At 39.6% G+C, this 21561-nt stretch overlaps 1 protein-coding gene across 2 annotated transcripts in view; it reads left to right on the top strand.

The window, feature by feature from the left end:
• The first annotated feature begins 6 nt into the window (after positions 1–6).
• Positions 7–21561, top strand: part of EIF2B3 (eukaryotic translation initiation factor 2B, subunit 3 gamma, 58kDa) — an 89544-nt gene continuing 67989 nt past the window's right edge. The window contains exons 1-3 of one of the 2 annotated variants that reach the window (XM_005881250.2): positions 7–219; positions 3911–4067; positions 10204–10349. In XM_005881250.2, the coding sequence (XP_005881312.1) occupies positions 3920–4067; positions 10204–10349 (294 nt within the window). In that variant the 5' untranslated portion in view covers positions 7–219; positions 3911–3919. Of the gene's footprint in view, positions 220–3910; positions 4068–10203; positions 10350–21561 lie in introns of those variants that run through there. The other variant, XM_014529207.1, reaches the window with a different exon arrangement.

Raw genomic sequence — 21561 nt, 5'->3', positions numbered from 1 at the left:
GAGCCCGAGAGTCGCCAGCTCGAGTCCCTGCGCGACCCGGCCGGCCGGGAAGCCAAGTGTCCAAACTAGAAGAGAACTTGGGGAGAACCCGAGCCAACCACCTCGTGCAACAGGTGGAGAAACTGAGTTTCAGGAAGCGGAGGATCTGCCGAAGTCACAGCGCGTGAACCCCACACCCAGGACCCGACGCCCTTAGCGCAGTGCCCGAACTCCTTCCACGTGAGCCCTTCGTTCACGATTCTCCTGTTTGTAGTTGTTTAGGTGCGAGGCAGTGACATATAAAACGGAATACAGTAAGCTCCGTGTGAGGGATCGATTATGACCCGTGTTTTCTCTTACCCGGTTACAAAGGGATGAGGCCGTGGGGCTGTGATGGAAGCGTGTCTGCGCTGCCCTGACCGCCCTCTCCCACTCGAGAGGCCGCGGAGAGACGTTGCCTTGATTCCCATCCCACCGGGTCCCGGCAGTGACTCTGAGGCATCGACAGCCCGCCTGGCGTCGCGGATAGTTATGTCCGTGTTGTCGCCCAGAGCCTCGCCGAGAGCGAGGAGCCCCCGGTCCCGGCCGGCGCGCGGGTTCTGCTGTCTGTCCCTCTGCACCGGGTCGCCTCCTGCGCTGGGTGGTGAGGGCCACAGACGCTCATCCCAGACGCCGAGTGCCTGGCGCCTGGGGTGGGGGGTGGGGGTGGGATGGGGGTGCGTGAGGTCCCGGGAATAATACAGCGATGACACAGCCCCCGCCTTCAAGGACCTCGCGGGGAACAGACATTGAAGTCCATGGGCGTTAACGCCTGTGAAGGCAGAGGCGTCTGGACATGGTGGAGAGCAGCACCTCGGGGGAAGGAGTCGCTCTACCAGGAGGGTGGGCAGGGTGGGGAATGACTGCTTAGGCCAGATGGTTCTTACCACTGAGTCTTCAAGTGTAGTCGGTGACTACTGGGCCCCGGAGGAGGGCACCGAGGAAACAGGAATGGTAACGCAGAGACCGGAGCGATACAGCAGCGTGAGTCATGGGCAGCCGCTAATAATATCTAGCTTTTATAGCGCTGGCTCTGGGGCTGGCGTTATTTTGTGTGCTTTACGTGGCGTAACTCATTTATCCTCCACAACTCTGTGACGCAGAAACGATCATTATCCTCACTCAGAACATGAAGAAAACCGAGGCCTAGGAAAGTGATGTCGCTCGCCCTGCGCACACAGCTCATTCCTGGTAGAGCTGGAATTCACACCCAGCCCCTCTGACTCCAGGGCCTGGGAACTTACCGCCAGGCTCCTTTCTGGGAACTGAGGACGCGAAGAGTTGTAAATGTCAGGCCCCTGGTCACACCACCTGTAAATGGCAGAACCAGAACTCAGACTCGGGCCTTTTGGCTACGGAAGGACTAGGGCTCTATTTTTTTAAAATATATTTTTATTGATTTTAGAGAGAAAGGGAGAGAGAGAGAGAGAAACATCAGTGATGAGAATCATTGATTGGCTGCTTCCCACACGCTCCCCACTGGGGATCGAGCTTGCAACCCGGGCATGTGACCCTGAGCAGAATCGAACCCAGGACCCTATAGTCTGCAGGCCAATGCTCCATCCACTGAGCCAAACCAGCCAGGCCAGTGCTCTATTCTTAATAACGTCAGATGTGAGGGGCGTTATAGAGTGCCAAATTTAAGTTAAATTCTAATCTGAGTCCATGCTTGCTGCCATCGAAATTACCATATCTTTAAGTGTGAACATTGTTCAAGAGCCTTCATTTTGAGTGTAAGTACTGCAGTTTAGATATTAATGTGAGGGGCCCAGGACTGATCATAATGATGGTAAAAGTGCTTAAAAAGATTGCATTATTTGTTGTAAGTCAAAACGTCAAAGAATACTTTTATTTTTATTATTTTAATCCTCATCCGAGGATATGTTTAGAGAGAGGAAAGGAGAGAGAGAGAGAGAAACATCTATGAGAGAAACATTGATTGGTGCCTCCCAGACGTGCTCCGACCTGAGAACGAACCCACAACCTAGGTATGTGCCCTGCCTGGAATCGAACTCACAACCTTTTGGTGTACAGGACGATGCTCCAACCAACTGAGCTACCTGACTGGGGCAAAGAGTGCTTTTATTTTTAATCAATTCGGATTTATGACCTTTTACTCTGCCTCTTTTCTGTGGTAGCTGCTGTAAAGAGATTCTTTTGAAGGTCAAATAGGATCCTTAAATTTGGATTCCTAAAAAGGAATTCATTTGGATTGTTTCTGCAATTGAGCTTTTCAAATCTAGATCCAGATACAAGCCTACATTTGTGTTTAATATAGTTGGGGGTAATGAGAAGATGGGAACAATTGGCTGAATTATTGGAGGAATCTTAAGTCATTTCATACTTTTCAGAGACCTACTATGCTTGTAGTGTGCAGTTGATTTTAGCCAGAAGTTATAGAAAGTTTCAAGGAATAGGAACTGAATCAGAAGCCCACTTGGTAAACTATTACTTCTTCAAGAGTCAGTGCAAGTATTACTTTCTATAAAACCTTCCCTGTCTTTTCTAAGAAGACTCAGGTATTACCTTCACTATTTGCCTACTTCATCTTGGATATACACTGAGTGGCCAAATTATTATGACCACCCCATCAGTACAATGAAGTGAATTAGTTATGCAAATAATAATAATAATAAAACCTTGAGAGTATTTGCTTAGGAAGTTTTCAATATTCAGTATTTTTGGAAGTGTCAATGAAGTACTGATGGGGTGGTCATAATAATCTGGCCACTCGGTATATCTCTGCAATAGCACTAATGATAGCATGTTATAATTTACTGAATTTGTCTTCTCTACTTAATTGTGAGCAATTCAAGGGCAGGGGCCAGATTTTTTAAATTTATATTCCTTCTCCAGCCTATCTGCCCAGCTGGAGTATATACAGGGTGGGGCAAAAGTAGGTTTGCAGTTGTAAGAACTATAAGTGAAACACACAGTTTATTCTTGTATTATTGTTTATTTAACTAGAGGCCTGGTGCATGAAATTCATGCGGGAACCCTTTGGGGGATGTTCCCCTGTGACATCCCTCTCACAGTCTGGGACCCCTCGCTCCTTACCGCCCGCCTACTCGCTGCTCCTTACCACTCGGCTCACTGCTCCTTAGTGCTGCCACAGTGGTGGGAGAGGCTCCCACCACTGCCACTGCACTCGCTAGCCATGAGCCCAGCTTCTGGCTGAGCAGCGCTCCCCCTGTGGGAGCGCACTGACCACCAGGTGGCAGCTCCTGCAATGAGCGTCTGCCCCCTGGTGGTCAGTACTCATCATAGCGACCAGTCGTTCTGGTCGTTGCACCATAACAGTTGCTTAGGCTTTTATTATATAGATTATTATATTACTAGAGGCCCAGTGCACGAATTTGTGCACCTGTGGGCCCCTCAGCCTGGCTTGTGGGATTGGGCCGAAACCAGCTCTCTGACATCCCCCAAGGAGTTCCGGATTGCGAGAGGGTGCGGGCCAGGCCAAGGGACCCCACCAGCAAGCTAACCTACCCCAGCAGCAAACTAACCTACCAGTCGGAGCGTCTGCCCCCTGGTGGTCAATGCATTTCATATTGAGCAGTTGAGCGGCCTTAGCATATCATTAGCATATTATGCTTTGATTGGTTGAATGGTGACCGGTCGACCAGACACTTAGCATATTAGGCTTTCATGATATAGGGTTTGCCATACGAAGAATTGTAAACCTACTTTTTTCTTACCCTGTATTGAGAGAATATGATAAAGATTATGTTTACTACAGCTAAGAAACCTTTCTTATCTGGTTATTGGAGTTGGGAGTGATGCATTTGACATAGTGGGTATCAATAGCCTAGATAGAAATAGCATTATTAGTGTGTATGCTTCAATTTTTGTTACTTTTTTCCCTGTTAATTGTTTTTCTCTGTGATTACAGTTGGTAAAAATGGAATTTCAAGCAGTAGTAATGGCAGTTGGAGGGGGATCTCGGATGACAGACCTGACTTCCAGCATTCCTAAACCTCTTCTTCCAGTTGGGAACAAACCTTTAATTTGGTACCCATTGAACCTGCTTGAGCGTGTTGGATTTGAAGGTGAGCTATGGTAATGACATGCACTTATAAAACTTTTAGGGTGTTTGATCCCAATGATTTGTCGTTTTTATGAGGGTGAGAGAGGAGAGGATGAGTGAGAGAAGACTAGGACTCTGTTGACTGGAGACTAGCCTCTTTAAATTAGGGACATAGGAATACTCTATTGCTGTGTGAAAAAAGGTTGAGAAATGGTGGGGATTCACACACCTCATATTCAATACTTACTGTGAATCTATATGTGCCAAGTTATATATTAGCACTGGGGTACAGAATTGAAAAGATAACTCAGCCTTTTAGTGGTTCTCAACCTTCCTAATGCCGCGACCCTTTAATACAGTTCCTCATGTTTTGGTGACCCCCAACCATAAAATTATTTTCGTTGCTACTTCATAACTGTAATTTTGCTACTGTTATGAATCATAATATAAATATCTGATATGCAGGATGTATTTTCATTGTTACAAATTGAACATAATTAAAGCATAGTGATTAAGCACAAAAACAATATGTAATTATATATGTGTTTTCCGATGGTCTTAGGCGACCCCTGTGAAAGGGTCGTTCGACCCCCAAAGGGGTCGCGACCCACAGGTTGAGAACCGCTGGGATAGAGTGTCAGCCTGTGGACCAAAGGGAACTGGGTTCAATTATGGTCAAGGTCATGTACCTCGATTTCTGGATCCTCCCTGGTCCAGGCCCTGATTGGGGTGTGTGCAGGAGGCAACTAATCGATATGTTTCTCTCACGTCAATATTTCTCTCTGTCTTTGTCTCTCTTTCTTCCACTCTCTAAAAATCAATGGAAAAATATCCTCGGGTGAGGATTAAAAAAAAACAAGGAAAGATAACTCAGGTCCTGATCTCCATTAGACCTTAAAGTCTAGCAGAGAGATACACATATAAATAGATTATCACTGTGTAGTATGGTAAATGTTACAATAGAGGTACATTATAAGTGATGGGGTATACAGAGGAAGTTGCTGTTTATACTTGAGGGATTCAGGGAACACTTCACAGAGTAGCTGATCCTTGAGTTAATTCTTGAAACATAGATTATCAGATTGACAAGTGAGGAGAGAGTATTCCATGCAGAAATGATGAGATATAGACTCATGATCAGCACAGCATGTTCTGGCAACTGCTATTCATTCTATGTGGCAATAATATAAAGTATAAGGAGGAGGATTAGATGTAATGAGAGAGGTAATCAGGGGTCATGCTATAAAGTGTGTTTGTCTTCCATGCTGAGGAATTTAGATTTTTTTTCCCTGCAAGCAGTGGGAAAACAGTGAAAGGTTTAAACAAAAGTATAATGTGGTTAGATTGGTACTTTAGTTATTCTATGTCAAGCATGTCCTTTGCATCTTTAGATAAACTTTAGAATTAGCTTACCAATATCTACAAAAAGGGTTGGTGGGATTTTGATTATGATTGAATTGAATCTATAGACCAGTGATGGCGAACCTATGACATGCGTGTCAGAGGTGACACGCGAACTCATTTTTTTGGTTGATTTTTCTTTATTAAATGGCATTTAAATATATAAAATAAATATCAAAAATATGTCTTTGTTTTACTATGGTTGCAAATATCAAAAAATTTATATATGTGAGACGGCACCAGAGTTAAGTTAGGGTTTTTCAAAATGCTGACACGCCGAGCTCAAAAGGTTCGCCATCACTGCTATAGACCAATAGGAAGAAAATTCACATCATAATAATACTGAGTCTTCTGATCCATGAGCATGGTATATCTCTCTATTTATTTATATCTTCTGTAATTTCTCTCAGTAATTTTATAGTTTTCCGTGTGTAGGACTTAAACATATTTTATTAAATTTATCTCTAAGTAGTTTATATTTTTGATGCTGTTGTAAATGGTAATTGTTATACAATATCCTAATTTCCAGTTGTTTGTTGCTAATACATAAAAATACAGGTTTTTTTAAAAATATTTTTTTATTGATTTTAGAGAGGAAGGGAGAGGGAGAGAGAGATAGAAACAGCAATGATGAGAAAGAATCACCAATCGGCTGCCTCCCGCACACCCCCCACTGGGGATTAAGCTCTCAACCCAGGTATGTGCCCTTGATTAGAATCAAACCTGGGACCCTTCAGTCTCCAGGCCGACGCTCTATCAACTGAGCCAAACTAGCTAAGGCAAAAAAACCACAGTTTTTTATACTAACCTTTTATCCTGCAACTTTGCTTAATACATTTATTAATTCTGATAGCTTTTTTGTAGATACTTCAGGATTTTCTATAATTTGACCTAATTGACATTTGTAGAACATTTCACCCAATAAAGCAGAATATAAATTCTTTTCAAGTACTTTTACCAAGATAGACTACATTTTTGGAAACAAAACAGGTCTCAATAAATGTATAAGGATTAGAATCATACAAACTATATTCTCTGACCATGGTAAAGTTAAATTAGACATCAATAACAGAAAGATATCAAGAGAATTCTAAGAATTTGGAGATTAAATCACATTCTTCTACATAATCTGTGTGTTTAAGAAGAAATCACAAGGGAAATTAGAAAATATTTTGAATTTACTGAAAATGAAATACACTGTATTAAAATTTTATGTAACTAAAGTTCTGTTTATAGGAAAACTTATAGCATTAAGCACTATAGTAGAAAAGAAGAAATGTCTCAAATTATCATCAAAGTTCTTTCAGAAACTAGAAGAAGTAGAGCAAATGAAACCTAAATAAGTAGAAAGGAGATTTTTAAAAAGATAAAAGTAGCCCTGGCTGTTGTGGCTCAGTTGGTAGGGCAACTTCCTGTGCACTGAAAGGTTGCTGGTTTGATTCCCATGTTGCTGGCTCCATGCCCCAGTTGTGGGCTTGATCCCCACTAGGGGTCGTGCAGGAGACAGCTGATCGATGTTTCACTCTCACATCGATGTTTCTCTCTTCCTCTCTCTCTAAAAATCAGTTTAAAATCTTTAGCCCGGCCGGCTTGGCTCAGTGGTTGTGTCAACCTATGAATCAGGAGATCTCGGTTTGATTCCCGTTTGGGCCACGTGCCGGCTCGAGCCCCAGTGTGGGGCATGCAGGACGTGGATCAATGATTCTTTCTCATCATTGATGTTTCTGTCTCTCTCTCCCTCTCTCTTCCTCTCTGAAATCAATAAAATATATCTTTTGAAAAAAGAATATTAGATGATCAAGTTTTAAAAAGATAAGAGCAGAAATAAATAAAATAGAAAACAAAAGCATTAGAGAAAAATCAATAAAATTGTTAAGTCTTTAGTTAGATTGATCTGGAAAAAAAGAGAAAAGAAATTACTAATACAGACAGTCCTCGGGTTATGTTGGACTCGATGTACGTTTTTTCGTGGTTACATTGCCATCTCCCATTTATTAAAAAAAAAAATGTTCCGTCATTTCGACGTATGTACATATGTGCTTTATGTTTTTTATTATTTATTTACCACAAGTAAAGGTCAGGAATTGTTATCTTTCTTTAAAATTTTTTTTACTGTTTCACTTCATTACTTCTGTGTATGTGCTTCATGTGAATGACGTAGGTGCTTATGTAGGTGGGTTCCGACTTACAGCAAAAATCGCGTTTAGGAACGGATCTCCGACGTAACCCAAGGACCTACTGTAACAGTAATGAGAGAGGAGACATATCTACAGATCCTATAGACATTAAAAAGATAAGGGAATATTATGAACAACTTTATAGTAATAAATTTGATAACTTAGATTTACAGTTTTTAAAAATTGCTTTAGAAGCTATATGAGGAATGAATTTGAAGGAGTCAAGACTATAAACAGGGGGATGAGTTAGATTGATACAGAAGTCCACACCAGCAATGGAGAGGGCCTGAACTAAAGAAGTAGCACTAAGGATGGAGAAGAGGGAACATTTGAGAAAGTTGATGATTAAGAGGAGGGGAAGTAGGAAAAAAAGAGAAGCGTTCCCTCTACTTTTTGCTTGTGTGACTAGGATCAGTGGTCGGCAAACTGCGGCTCGCGAGCCACATGCGGCTCTTTGGCCCCTTGAGTGTGGCTCTTCCTAAGCCTTAGGAGTACCCTAATTAAGTTAATAACAATGTACCTACCTATATAGTTTAAGTTTAAAAAATTTGGCTCTCAAAAGAAATTTCAATCATTGTACTGTTGATATTTGGCTCTGTTGACTAATGAGTTTGCCGACCACTGGACTAGGTGATAGCATTAACTAGGAAAGGGAATAAGAGACAAGGAACAGGTTTGAATGAAGATAATGAGTTTAGCTTTGACCACAAAGAGTTTGAAGTGCCCTATATGTAGTTAGATATAGCAAATCCAAGGACTGGATGGAGGTGGTGCTAGATCCTAGGGCCCAGTCTTGTGATCCATTGATCATTCCACTATGAGAACTGCCTTCCTGAAACAAACCCATAACATTTCTATGAAGTAGTCTATGTGACATTGATGTTAAGAGATATGTTTTAGAAGAGATTTTGTTTTTAGAGCTCAGTTGCACAGGTGAAGGACACACCTTAACATACTTTAAAATCTCATAATTTCTGTTAATTACTTTTTTAGGATACATCATCTGTAACTTTTTTTTTCTTTTTACTTTTGCTCTAGGTATAGTTAGTTATGCTTAGGGGTGGCCTTTTGTGGTATATTTAATACCCCCTACATAAAAAATTCCTTCTCACTAAGGAATGGGAGAGTGCTTACTAAACATAGTATTCTAGAGTTTAATAACCAAGTCATGATTTTAGAGAAGTTAACATAGACCTTAGCTTTTGTATCTCTCCATACAGAAAAGTCTTGGTCCAATTATTAGACTGACTTTTGCAGTTGTTACTTCTTTCACTCTACCCACTCTACCTAAAATGTCCTCTCCTTCTCTCTGAAATCCTGAACAGCATCAATCACCTTGTCTTCTATGCTTCCATCACACTTTGGTTTTCTATCTTAGTACCTCTCAATGCCTGTTTCATGCTGTAGTTAATGGCCTGGGGGACTGATCTCTCTGAGAGCAAGTAATATACCTAATTCATTTTTGTAATGTCAGCATTTTACATAAATATGTACTAAAGAAATTTTTGTAATATTGCATAATTGTACACCTGAAACCTGTATAATTTTATTAACCAGTGTCACCCCAATCATTTCAATAAAAATATTTTTAATTAAAAGAAATGTTTGTTGTACTTAAAATTCATTGTGTCCTCAAAGGCCATCCCTTCCATGATACCTTCCTTAACCATTTCCATGTATAATTTCTTCATGTTAGGTTTCTTAAAAATAAGAACCATGTTGAGTTCATTTCTGAATTCTCAGTGCCTATTTGTTCTTTACATATTAAATGTATTTGTATTTATTGGATGAATGAGTAAGTTAGTGACTAAAAGAAAGCAGAGTAGGGAGAGGAAGAAAGAAGAAAAAAAAGGAAGAAGGAAGGTTAAATGATTTGAAAAAGAAAGAAAGAAGAGAAGGGAAGAAAATAGAAAAGAATGCTTACAGTGAAAGGGGAAGATAATTGTGACCTGGAATACTATAATGGAACAAGTGGAAATTTTTCCACTATAGAGATGCTAAAATTCAATCTTCAGACGTCAGCAACATATGTTATGTTACAGTGGATTTACATTACCCTATCAAAGATCCATGACAAAACCCCAAGTTTTCTAGCATTGGTTGATAGCTACATGGATAAAGTAAAGACATCTGTTATGTGAAAATTGCCTCTAACGAGGGTTCATTGTGGCTACCTCATAGGAAATGGTGATAGCTTTTTCTCTGTAGTGAATGAAGATTTAAAATGGGATCCCATTTGTATATGCTTTGATGAATGCTCCTCTGGGTTCTTTACATCAAGAAGCATCATGTAATATATTAAAGTGAGGGCTCTAATTAGACAGACCTGAGTTTTATCTTGAATCCATTGCTTACTAATCATGTGACCCTGAACAAAGTCAAACAATATAAAGTCCCAGTTTCCTCATTTGTAAAATGAGATTGTTATTAAGAATTGAGAGAACGCAGTAAAATGCATTGAAAAGGCTCAACAATATTAACTGTTAGAAACAGACCAAATCTAATTAAAATAGACAAATCATTATCTAAATGAATGAGAGTTTTTGTATTTTTCCTTCTTTTTTTTCTTTTGTGCTGTAGAAGTCATTGTCATTACAACCAGGGATGTCCAAAAGGCTTTATCTGCAGAATTCAAGATGAAAATGAAGCTAGATATCATGTGTATTCCTGATGAGGCTGACAAGGGAACTGCAGATTCTCTGCGCCACATATATCCAAAACTTAAGGTGAAAAACTATTTCTTGATTTTTATTGTTTATAAAAGGTAAATGTTATCTTATGTTTTTCCAGTGCTTTATAGTTTACAATGCTTTTTAAAATATATATTATTGCATCACATACTTTGTTGTGCATGTACTCTTCAACTCTTTTTAGTTTAATTACTAAGTAAAGATTTAGACATTTAGTCACTGGTTTCCAATATTTTAAGGTAATAGTACATCTTTATGAAAAATATATATATACTTCAAATTTACTTTAAAAAATTCTATTTATATGAAATTAATGAATAAGCAAAATTATTAGATAGATTCACTGGAAAGAAGTACAAAAGAACTTTAAAAAATTACAGATCCCGCCCTGGCTGGTTTGGCTCAGTGGGTAGAATGTCGGCCTTCGCACTGAAGGGTCCCAGGTTCAAATCTGATCGAGGGCACATGCCCGGGTTGTGGGCTCGATCCCCAGTAGGGGGCATGCAAGAGGCAGCCAATCAATGATTCCCTCTCATCATTGATGTTTCTATCTCTCTCTACCTCTCCCTTCCTCTCTGAAATCAATAAAAATATATATATTTTTAAAAGAAACTAACAAGGGCATATGGATATGAGTACACAGTCTCCCAGTGGCTGGTGGCCCACAAACTGAGAAAAAGCCATCATAAATTATTCTAAAATTGATGTCCTTTTGAAAAAGTCCAGTCTGTGTGATAACGTTGCCATCTTTTTTGAATTGGGGGGCAGATCTTCTTCTGCTATTTCTGGTGACTGCAAACAGATGTATTAATATGTTCAACCTACCTATGCATTGAAGAACAAAAAATTTATGCAGAAATGTACATGGCCCTCCCTTCCCTTTTGGGGGGGGATAATTTACACACAGTAAAATACAGATATTAATGGGTTCAATGAGTTTTGAAAAATATATACATCCAATTTACCATTACCCAAATCTAGAACATTTCCATCACCTCTGAAATTTCCTTTGTGTTTCTTGTTAGTCCCCCACCTATAGAGTCAACTGCTATTCTGATTTCTATCAACATACCTTAATTTTGCTTATTTATGAACTAGATATAAATGGAATCATACAATTTTATTCTGGTTTATTTTGTTTAACATAATATTTTTCAGAAACATCAATGAGAGAGAATCATTGATCGACCGCCTCCTGCATGCCTCACACTGGGGATCGAGCCCACAATCCGGGCATGTGCCCCGATCGGGAATGGAACCCTGACCTCCTGGTCCCATAGGTCGATGCTCTACCATTGAGTCACACTGGCCAGGCTAATTATATCTTTTTTTTTTTTTAATTATTTCATTTTAGAGAGGAAGGAAGGGACAGAGAGAGATAGAAACATCAGTGATGAGAGAGAATCATCGACCGGCTGCCTCCTGCACACCCCCCACTTTTGAAAAATATATACATCCAATTTACCATTACCCAAATCTAGAACATTTCCATCACCTCTGAAATTTCCTTTGTGTTTCTTGTTAGTCAGTCCCCCACCTATAGAGTCAACTGCTATTCTGATTTCTATCAACATATCTTAATTTTGCTTATTTATGAACTAGATATAAATGGAATCATATAATTTTATTCTGGTTTATTTTGTTTAACATAATATTTTTCAGAAACATCAATGAGAGAGAATCATTGATCGACCGCCTCCTGCATGCCTCACACTGGGGATCGAGCCCACAATCCGGGCATGTGCCCCGATCGGGAATGGAACCCTGACCTCCTGGTCCCATAGGTCGATGCTCTACCATTGAGTCACACTGGCCAGGCTAATTATATCTTTTTTTTTTTTTAATTATTTCATTTTAGAGAGGAAGGAAGGGACAGAGAGAGATAGAAACATCAGTGATGAGAGAGAATCATCGACCGGCTGCCTCCTGCACACCCCCCACTGGGGATCTAGCCTGCAACCTGGGCATGTGCCCCCGAACTGGGGATGTGCCCGCAACCAAGGTACATGCCCTTGACCGGAATTGAACCTGGGACCCTTGAGTCCGCAGGCTGACACTCTATCCACTGAGTCAAACCAGCTAGGGCGCGATTATATCTTTTTAGTCTCTTTTACTCTAGAACAGTCTCCCCTCCAACCATTTTTTTTCCTTATGCCACTTACTTTTCAAAGAAACCGATTATTTGTCCTGTAGAACATCCCACATCTTTGGTGTGTCCAATTGCTTTCTACTGATGTCATTTAACTTTTTTCTTTTTCCCAGATTAGATTCAGTTTCAACTTTTTTGGCAATAATATTTCATATGTGTAATCTCTATTGTATTGTATCCAGATCTGAAGTCAGACATTTCTTTTAAAAGCCCAAAGTTTCCTATGCACAGTTTTTTATATGTCAATCATACTTCAATAAAGTAGTTGAACAAAGGGCTTATTTTTTCCTTTGAGACAGCCCTCTTGTGAGCCATCCATTCTCTCTTCAAATCTCTCTACTGGTTGCTCTCTAGGCTGTTGCAGAGCTGTCATCCTGGGGCTTCTCTTTACCATCGTTCTGGGAATTCCCTTCTCCCTCCTGTGTTGGATACCAGGTTCCCAGATCCCATGTTTTTCTCTTTCTTGGTTTACTTCCTCATTTCAAAGGAACCCAAACTTTATTGGCTTCTCAAAGAAAGAGCACAGAAGGTAAATATTTTGAGAACTTGCATGTTTGAGAATGTTTTATTCCATCCTTTTCTTGAATGACAACTTACCTTTGTATAGAATTCTAGGTTAGAAGTAATGTTCTTCAGAATTTTGTGTCCCAAGCCCAGAGACAGACAAACCTTCAGGATGACTCCCTATGCTGTAGGTAGATTATTTTTTCTCTGAAGTTTACCCTTTCACTGAGGTCCCCTTTATGTAAGGTCTCAGTTCAAATTTCCTGCTTCATATCAGCTTCAAGACACTTATTTTGGCCCAATGAAGCCTTTAAAAACCTCAGTTAAGCCCGGCCAGCATGGCTCAATGGTTGAGCATCAACATATGAACCAGGCGGCCACAGTTAAATTCCAAGTCAGGGTACGTGCCCAGGTTGCAGGCTCAATCTGCAGTGTGGGACATGCAGGAGGCAGATGATCAATGATTCTCTCTCATCATTGAAGTTTCTATCTCTCGCTCCCTCTCTCTTCCTCTCTGAAATCAATAAAAACAAAACCAAGCAAAAAAAACCACCTCAGTTAGGGTAGCCAAGGTTTCAACTAAGTGTTCATTTCCTTCTTCAGTTCTGGTGCTTGGTATTTTCCTTTTCTTTCTTATAAGTTTGACTATATTTGCAGTAATGTCTTACCCAAAGTTTTTAGGTGTTCATAACAGAATTTTTGGGTTCTTAGTTCACCAGTTTTCTAAAACCATAGGCCTACATGCTAGATATTTAATGTACATTATTTCATTTAATCCTCCAACTACACTCAGGTAGATACTATCTTTATCCACATTTTACAGATGAGAAGGATAGGGCTCAGAGAGCTTGAGTAACTTGCCTAAAGTTCAGGTGGAAAGAAAGACTATGCATTAGATGCCAAAGTCTCAGTAAATGCATTGAGTAATCAATGGATTAGTAGAATAATGTCGGCAGGTACAGCCAGATGGCACATGTTTCAGGGGACATTGAATTTTTATCTGACGTTAGGGGCATGCATGGTAAAGTTAGAAGAGCCCTGTGTGCCCTCTAGAGGAGTATCAGGAAACACCGTTTGGACTGCTTCATAAATGTCACTTTCTGAGTCTTATAAGAAAGAATTGGAATTTGTGATGGTGGAGCAATATGTAGGAATAGTTATTCCTAGTGTGAAGGGAATAGAATAGCTCCAGAAAAAAGCATAAAAATGATAGTAGGTCCTGTACTTTAACAGTTGAAGAATTACTACAAAGCTGAGATAGGAAGGGATATTTTTAGCTCCAAATTGTGTCATCTGAAGGCTTCAGTCAGTGTAAGCATAAACCTTTAAATAGGTCTATATTTCTTTGAGATATATTGAAAAATAAAACATATCAATTAAATAACTTTATTGGTAGTCTTTTTGAGTGACAGCCTGAATTATATACATTTAATATGTATTTTGATCTTTTATTGAGAAGTTGAACAATTTGGGGGAGAACAGAAAGGCAGATGAAAATGAAATTGAAAAGCATTAGAGACCTGCTTTGCAGTAATAGCTGATTATTCACACAAGATCTCTATCTATAGCCAGTTGAGCACTTCTGAGGATACTTAAATTTGCAAAAGCTTCATAAATTAGTACATTTGAGAAATTAGCGAATGTACTTCAGAACATTAGTTTCTGTTCTTAGATACTACCCTAAAGTAGGAAGTTAAGTTGTTAGCTGATTATGAGGATGTAAATTTTATTTTCCTTGGAGTTACCTGGAATGTTTGCTCCGAGGATCACAAGGGAGATTTTTCATATTTACTGTGTGTGTCTGGCTTTGTAGATTTTTTTTTATCCCGACAGCAACCTTAAAAGGTAGATGGTATTATTCTATTTTGCAGTTGAGAAACCTGACACTCATAGAGTTTAAATAACCTGCCTCAAATTCCATACCTGGTTAGGTGTTGAGTCAGAGCTAGAATCCAGTCCTGGGTTGTGAGATGCATTTGTACATCTCAAATGCCCATGGGTTTTTCACTCTATCATGTTGCCTCTAAAAGACAAGCATCAGTAATCCTTATAATCTATTCTAATTTTAGAACCTTGACTTTAAGAACAGGTGTAGTTGAAAATTACTTTTTTCTTCTCTTTGTGAGTGTGTGGGGTTCATGTTTATGCAATTTTTTTGTGCACATTAGATAGTTGTATGTATACAGGGTGGGGCAAAAGTAGATTTACAGTTGTATGTGAAACTGTTTATTCTTGTATTATTATTATTTATTTACTAGTGGCCTGGTGCACGAAATTCATGCACATTAAAAGGGAATTAATTAGAGGAAATATTTTAATATTGCTATTTGCCCTTTCTCTATAATAGAAGTGTCAGCGAAGAAAGGAAATTAGTAAAATGTATATGAAAATCTCCCTCCTGTCAGAGTCTGGGGCGCGCCGTGGGACCCAGAGTCAAGTCCCCACCCACCAGCATGCACCTCGAAATCATGCGAGACCCAGACCTGGCCGGCCCTACCCCTGTCAAGCCCCTCTGGGTGGGGGGCGCAGCCTCAGGTCCCCCGGCCCCGATACGAGGGCGTGAGGGTGTGACAACCATTTTCATATTAGCTCTTTATTATATAGGATTACAAGCAGTCCTCGGGTTATGTCGGACTTGATGTACGTCGTTTCGTGGTTATGTCACCATCTCCCATTTATTTATATAAAAAAAAGTTCCGTCATTTCGACATATGTACATATGTGCGTTATGTTTTTTATTATTTATTTACCACAAGTAAAGGTCAGGAATTGTTATCTTTCTTTTAAATTTTTTTTACTGTTTCACTTCATTACTGCTGTGTATGTGCTCCATGTGAGTGACGTAGGTGCTTATGTAGGTGGGTTCTGACTTACGGTGAAAATCGCATTACGTCGCGCCGTAGGAATGGATCTCCAACATAACCTGAGGACTGCCTGTATATTATTTTCCATATGAACAACTATAAACCTACTTTTGCCCCACCCTGTATATAGAACGCTTTTAACATATGCAATTCTTAGTACCTATGGAACTCTTAATTAAATATTTTTGGGGGAGTGTATAAAACATTTTAAAATTAGCAAATCTAACAAGACTCAGTGAACTATGCAGTATCCTTGTCTTGCAAGTGGACAGCTGTTGGTTGTTGATATCTTTCTCTAAGTGGAGGGAGATCCATTGTTATAGGAAGACTTTCTATCCTGCTAGAGCTATATGAGCAAGAAGCTTGGCTCTTCTTGAGTAAGAAGAACTCTTCTTGGGCAAGAAGAAAGGGATGCAGTCTGTGATCGGCACAAAGCAATGCTGACTGACTCCTTGCACATTGAACCTGACACACCCACATTACATGCTCCTCTGATTGGCTGAGGTAGTCAGCCATTTGTGCTTTAGAAACAATGAGATTATTCTTTAGATAAATGTTTTGAGAATAGGTTAGTGAGGTATATTAAGAGGCCTCAGCAGACTAAATCTATAATCTATTTCTGTGGTCTATATTTAACGCACTTATCTTATATTGCAGGTCTCATGGCTTCTCTTAATTTAGAGATTGTGAAGCTAATAATTTTTTATTTAATCTAGACAGAAATCTTTTTTTAGCCTCAGGCAAGCCTCATTTATCCTTTGCCTCAGTTTCACAGCCAAGAAAATAGGGATAATGATATCAACACATTAGTTAGAGGTTTAGTTATTTAAATCCTTTGATGTAGGAGAACTATTGTTATCTGTCTTATGAAACACCTAACATGCTACAACAGAGAACAAACTATGCCGATGAAATCCCCATCCCAGAGACAGCGTGTTAGAAAGATTGAGCATGCATCTATTTTTAGATGTTCAAAAAGCTAAGTGCAAGTTCTTTTCAGTTGCGTGTTTGATGTCCTTATCAAATTACAAATCTCTCATTCTTTCCTGGAACCTTTCATTTTGCCCAGAGACTTGTTTTTGGCAGATTTCTATCTGCTTGAAAAGGAGTGCAATTTGGTCAAGTGAAGATCTGAGAACTTGGTCCCAACTTGCTTAAAGACTTTTTTAAGTGGCAACTTTTTTCTTATGGCTGCTTTGGTGGGCTGTGGTTGCCTAGGAGGGCCTCCGTATATCCCCTATGATGCTTTCTTTGAGTCTGCAGGTGGCATAATGAAAAGCCCAGCAGTTATAGCAGAAACAAGTTAACAAGTTGAATGAGAGAATTTTTGAAACTTTTTCCCCCAGAAATCTCAATGGAGCTTTTCTATTGACTGTACTAACCAAGTGTATGTATGCACAAGCTTGAAGTGTTTTCATCTTAACCTCTCAAGACTGCAACTTGTTGGAACTCTGGTCTTTGGGATAGTATTTCTGCGTTTGGTAGCCAGAAAACTTGTAAGCTCTTGGTGAGCCTGATTCTTTTGATTCACTTTCCTTTGTCTATAGGGACACTTTTATGGAATAAAAGGATACAGGGTAGGACAGGGATGTGATAGCTAAGTAGAAAATCCAGGCTGCCATCACAAACTCTATCTTTGAGTGACAAGCAGCCCACATGACTTAGATTTTTGGAAACGCTTGGTTGGGCCCCTATCCTGCTCTGAATAATAAGGTAACACTACAGCCTGACTAGTGGAATGGACCATACAATTTGTGGGAAATCATTAAGCATTCTGTCATTGTAACCATAGAGTTCATTTGAAGTATCATGTAGCTACCCAGTTTTTTTTTTCAGCTCTTAACTTGGGTATCATCTGCTCCAAAAAGCATTCCCTGACTTTCTAAGATTAGATGAGGTACCATTTTTTTTGTACTTGTACAGAGGATTAAAATTATCTGCTATATCATCATCTCCCTGCACAAGACTGTGGGAAAAGAACTATATTAAATCATTCCCAACCTTTTCACTAGTTGTCTAATCTCCTCTTGAGATATTTAGACTCATCAGCTATTCTATCAATTACATCTTCCTAAGGAAGTTCTCCCAGAGCCTCTGACATAATTCAACCTATAGTGATTGCCTTCCATGCCTGGTCCACAGCTGTCATTATGTCAACTCCCTTCACCATCATGAGGATTCATTTTGCCTCTTTTCTTCAGTTTCATGTCCTATTTCCTAGAAGCCACATTTTTCTTTTTCTTAGCTTCTGCCCTTGTTTTTATGGGAAACATACTAGAGCTTCCTGACAAAAGTGTTTGAGACATTGCATGACTGGAAAAATCTACTCTAAATTCATACTTGATGCATCATTTGACTAGACACAGAATTCTCAGTTGGAAAGCTGGTAGGTACCTAAGAATTTCGAAGGCATTGCTCCATTGTCTTTAATTTCAAGTGTTGTTGAGAAGTACTAAACTTTTGTGATTACTAATCTTTTGATTGTAACCAACTTTTTTTCTTGGAAATTTGTAGCATCTTTCTCTTTCAGAAAAATTTCAAGTTGTGTGAAATTTCATGATGAGGTGCTTTCATATGAATCTGTTTTATCCATGTGAGCCCTCCACTCAGTGAACCCTTTCAATTTGGATATTTGTGTTCTTCAGTTTAGAGAAATTTAAAAAATCATTTTGTTGATGATTCTTCTTATCTGTGTTTATTTTTTCTGAAAACTTATTCTGATAATGGATTTTTTTAGACTGGTCCTCTAATTTTCTTATCTTTCCTCTCATATTTTCTTTTCTCTATCTTTTTGCTCAAGTTTTATATATGAATGGGGCATATTGACTGTGAGCTTCACTGTAGGGTGATATGGTGATGTGGTTAGGCTCTTTTGGTGGGGACAGGGGAATCTCTTATATCTGCATCTTTAGGTTTTTTTCTCTCTCAGATTATTCAGATCAGCCAGAGAAAATATTAAATTCTCCTTTCTTTCTTTTTTTTTAAATATATTTTTATTGATTTTAGAGAGGAAGGGAGAGAGAGATAGAAACATCAATGAGGAGAATCATTGATTGGCTGCGTCCTGCACGCCCCCCACTAGGGATCAAGCCTGCAACCTGGGCATATGCCCTTGACCGGGGTCGAACCTAGGACCCTTCAGTCCGCAGGCTGACACTCTACCCACTGAGCCAAACCAGCTAGGGCTAAATTCTCCTTTCTTAAAGGTAAAGACCGGCTGCTGGCATTCTAGGAAATGAGTGGGGATCAGGGTATCTCAGATTCTTGTATAAGTTCTCCCTTTTCAGTAAGGTGCCTCCCTCTCCCTACTCCCAACTGTGATTATTCTTTCCTAATTCAGATATCCTCTATTTTTTTTCTCTTCAGACTACTACACAGGGTGGGACCCGTGCAATAGTTGTGTTGCATAGGTGGAAAAGAGGGATCTTTTAACCAGCCTTCTTTATTTTAACTGCTCCCTCGCCAGTTTTATGCCATAAATGACTTCAGAGATAGTGCATCCCTCTTATCTTATAGATGAGGAAACCGAGATCCAAGGAGGGAGTGATTTATTTAAAGTCACATGTGAAATTAATAGGAAAAGAAAACATACCCAATCTTAGAAGTTGCTTTTGGGGGCTAATAAAACCCTGATTTTAGTTTAGTTTTCTTTATAACTTGCTAGTTGTCTTTTTCTCATGTTGTTATAAACTTTTCTTTGTCATAGCTCCTAATTACCCTCTGCTGATCTCCTCCCAAGCTTTCTGGTTTCCAAGTAAACTGGATAATATTTCCATGGCATAATTAAGGATATAATTAAAATTCAGGCCCTGGCTGTTGTTGCTCAGCGGTTAGAGTGTCAGCCTGTGCACCAAAGGGTCGAGGGTTTGAGTCCCCAGTCAAGGGTATGTTCCTGGGTTGCAGGTTAGGATCCGCACCCCCAGTTGGGTCACATGTGGAGGCGGGGAGTGGGGGAAGAGCAAGTGATCGATGTGTCTCTCTCACATCAATGTTTCTCTCTCTCTCTCTCTCTGTCTCCCTTTCTCTCGCTTTCTCTCTCTCTCTCTCTCGTCTCTATCTTCCCCCTCCCTTCATCCCTCCCTTCCACTTTCTCTAAAAATCAATGGAAAAAATCCTCAAATGAGGATTAAATGAAAAAATACTTTTTAAAAAATTCAAGTTACAGGCAGAAAATATGTAATTGTTCCATGGTCTTGAAATGGACAATAATATTTTTGTCTTGTGGCATATTAGTGTCTGACCAAAGAAAAAGAATGAAATTATTTAATTATATTCAGAATAGTAAACTATTTCAAAGTGAAGGTTTGATTTGAGAACAAAAAGCCTTTGTTATTTCTCTATTAATATCAGTACATTTGAAGATTAAAATTAATTGCAGATATCTACATCCTGCAAGAGAAGTGACTAGCATTTTTATAAAGAACTCATTTAACAGAGTTAGAAATTAGCACATTCTCAGTTACTTCTTAACTTCACCCGGGAAACATGAGTAGAATTCCTCTATTCTTGACTTAAAAAGGAAAACTTTAGAACTATAAATGATGAGCCTCCATTTAAAATTATAAATCTAGCCATGCCCTCCAGGACCGTTGCATCTGATTTCTTTTCTTTCAGACCTCTCTGCCTTTTTCTTCTTTGGAATCAGGTTTATTCCCTATCTCATTGCTTTAGGGAGCTGCAAAGTTACCTTTATGGCCCCTCTCCTAACTCTGAATAGTCACACTCTCTACAAAGGGGGCACTCAGCGCTGTCAGAAAGTATGCTATTCTTAAATATCTGAAATGGGATGTTTTAATCTTTGAGTCAATTCCAACAAGGAGGAGGTAATAGGAAGAGTGCTGACATTTACTGATTCTTCTTTGCCAGCACTAGGTTGAACTCTGGGGATACAAAGATGAAAGAGCTCCTTATGAAGCACAAAGTCTGGATGGGAAAGAAACCATGTAATCCAATTTAGTGGTTTAAGGTCTGTAATGAATAAGAAAAGACTTCATCTCTAGATGAATGTGAATGCGTAGAAAGAGAGAATAGGGCATGCATTCTTGGCAGTTTACTCCAGCAAGTTAACATTAGCTATATGGAGGGGAAATTGTGGGAGAGAAGGCTGAATTAGGTAGGTGGAGTCATATTTTGAAAACCTTTAATGTCATCCTAAAGAATGTAAACTCAGTCCTGTGGAGCAGTGATCTTCAAAATGGAATGTTCTCAAAGCCAAGGAGTGTGTGTGTAATATAGACGACAAAGGAAAATATTAGAATTTCTAGTTCTTTTAATGTTGTCTCTTCTTTTTAAAATGTCTGTTCTTGCCCAACCGGTGTATGTCGACCTGGTGGAGCATCGACTTATATCCAGAAGGTCACTGTATGATTCCAGTCATGTCACATGCCCGGGTTGCAGGTTTGATCCCCAGTGGAGGGCGTGCAAGAGGCAGCCAATCAGTGATTCTTTCTCCTCATTGATATTTCTATCTCCCTCTCCCTTCCTCTCTGAAATCAATAGAAATATATTAAAAAATAAAATAGGTCTGGATGGGGGCTAGGAGGGGGGAAAGGGGGAGAAAATAGGAGATATCTATAATACTATCAACAATAAAAAATAGCCCTGACCAGTTTGGCTCAGTGGATAGAGTGTCGGCCTGCGGACTGAGGGGTCCCGGGTTTGATTCCAGTCAAGGGCATGTACCTTGGTTGTGGGCACATCTCTAGTGGGGGGTGTGCAGGAGGCAGCTGAT

Source organism: Myotis brandtii, unplaced genomic scaffold (assembly GCF_000412655.1).
Source record: "Myotis brandtii unplaced genomic scaffold, ASM41265v1 scaffold674, whole genome shotgun sequence".
NCBI classification, from domain to species: domain Eukaryota; kingdom Metazoa; phylum Chordata; class Mammalia; order Chiroptera; family Vespertilionidae; genus Myotis; species Myotis brandtii.
The sequence above is the reverse complement of the archived record's forward strand: the minus strand, read 5'-3'. Positions and strand labels throughout refer to the sequence as shown.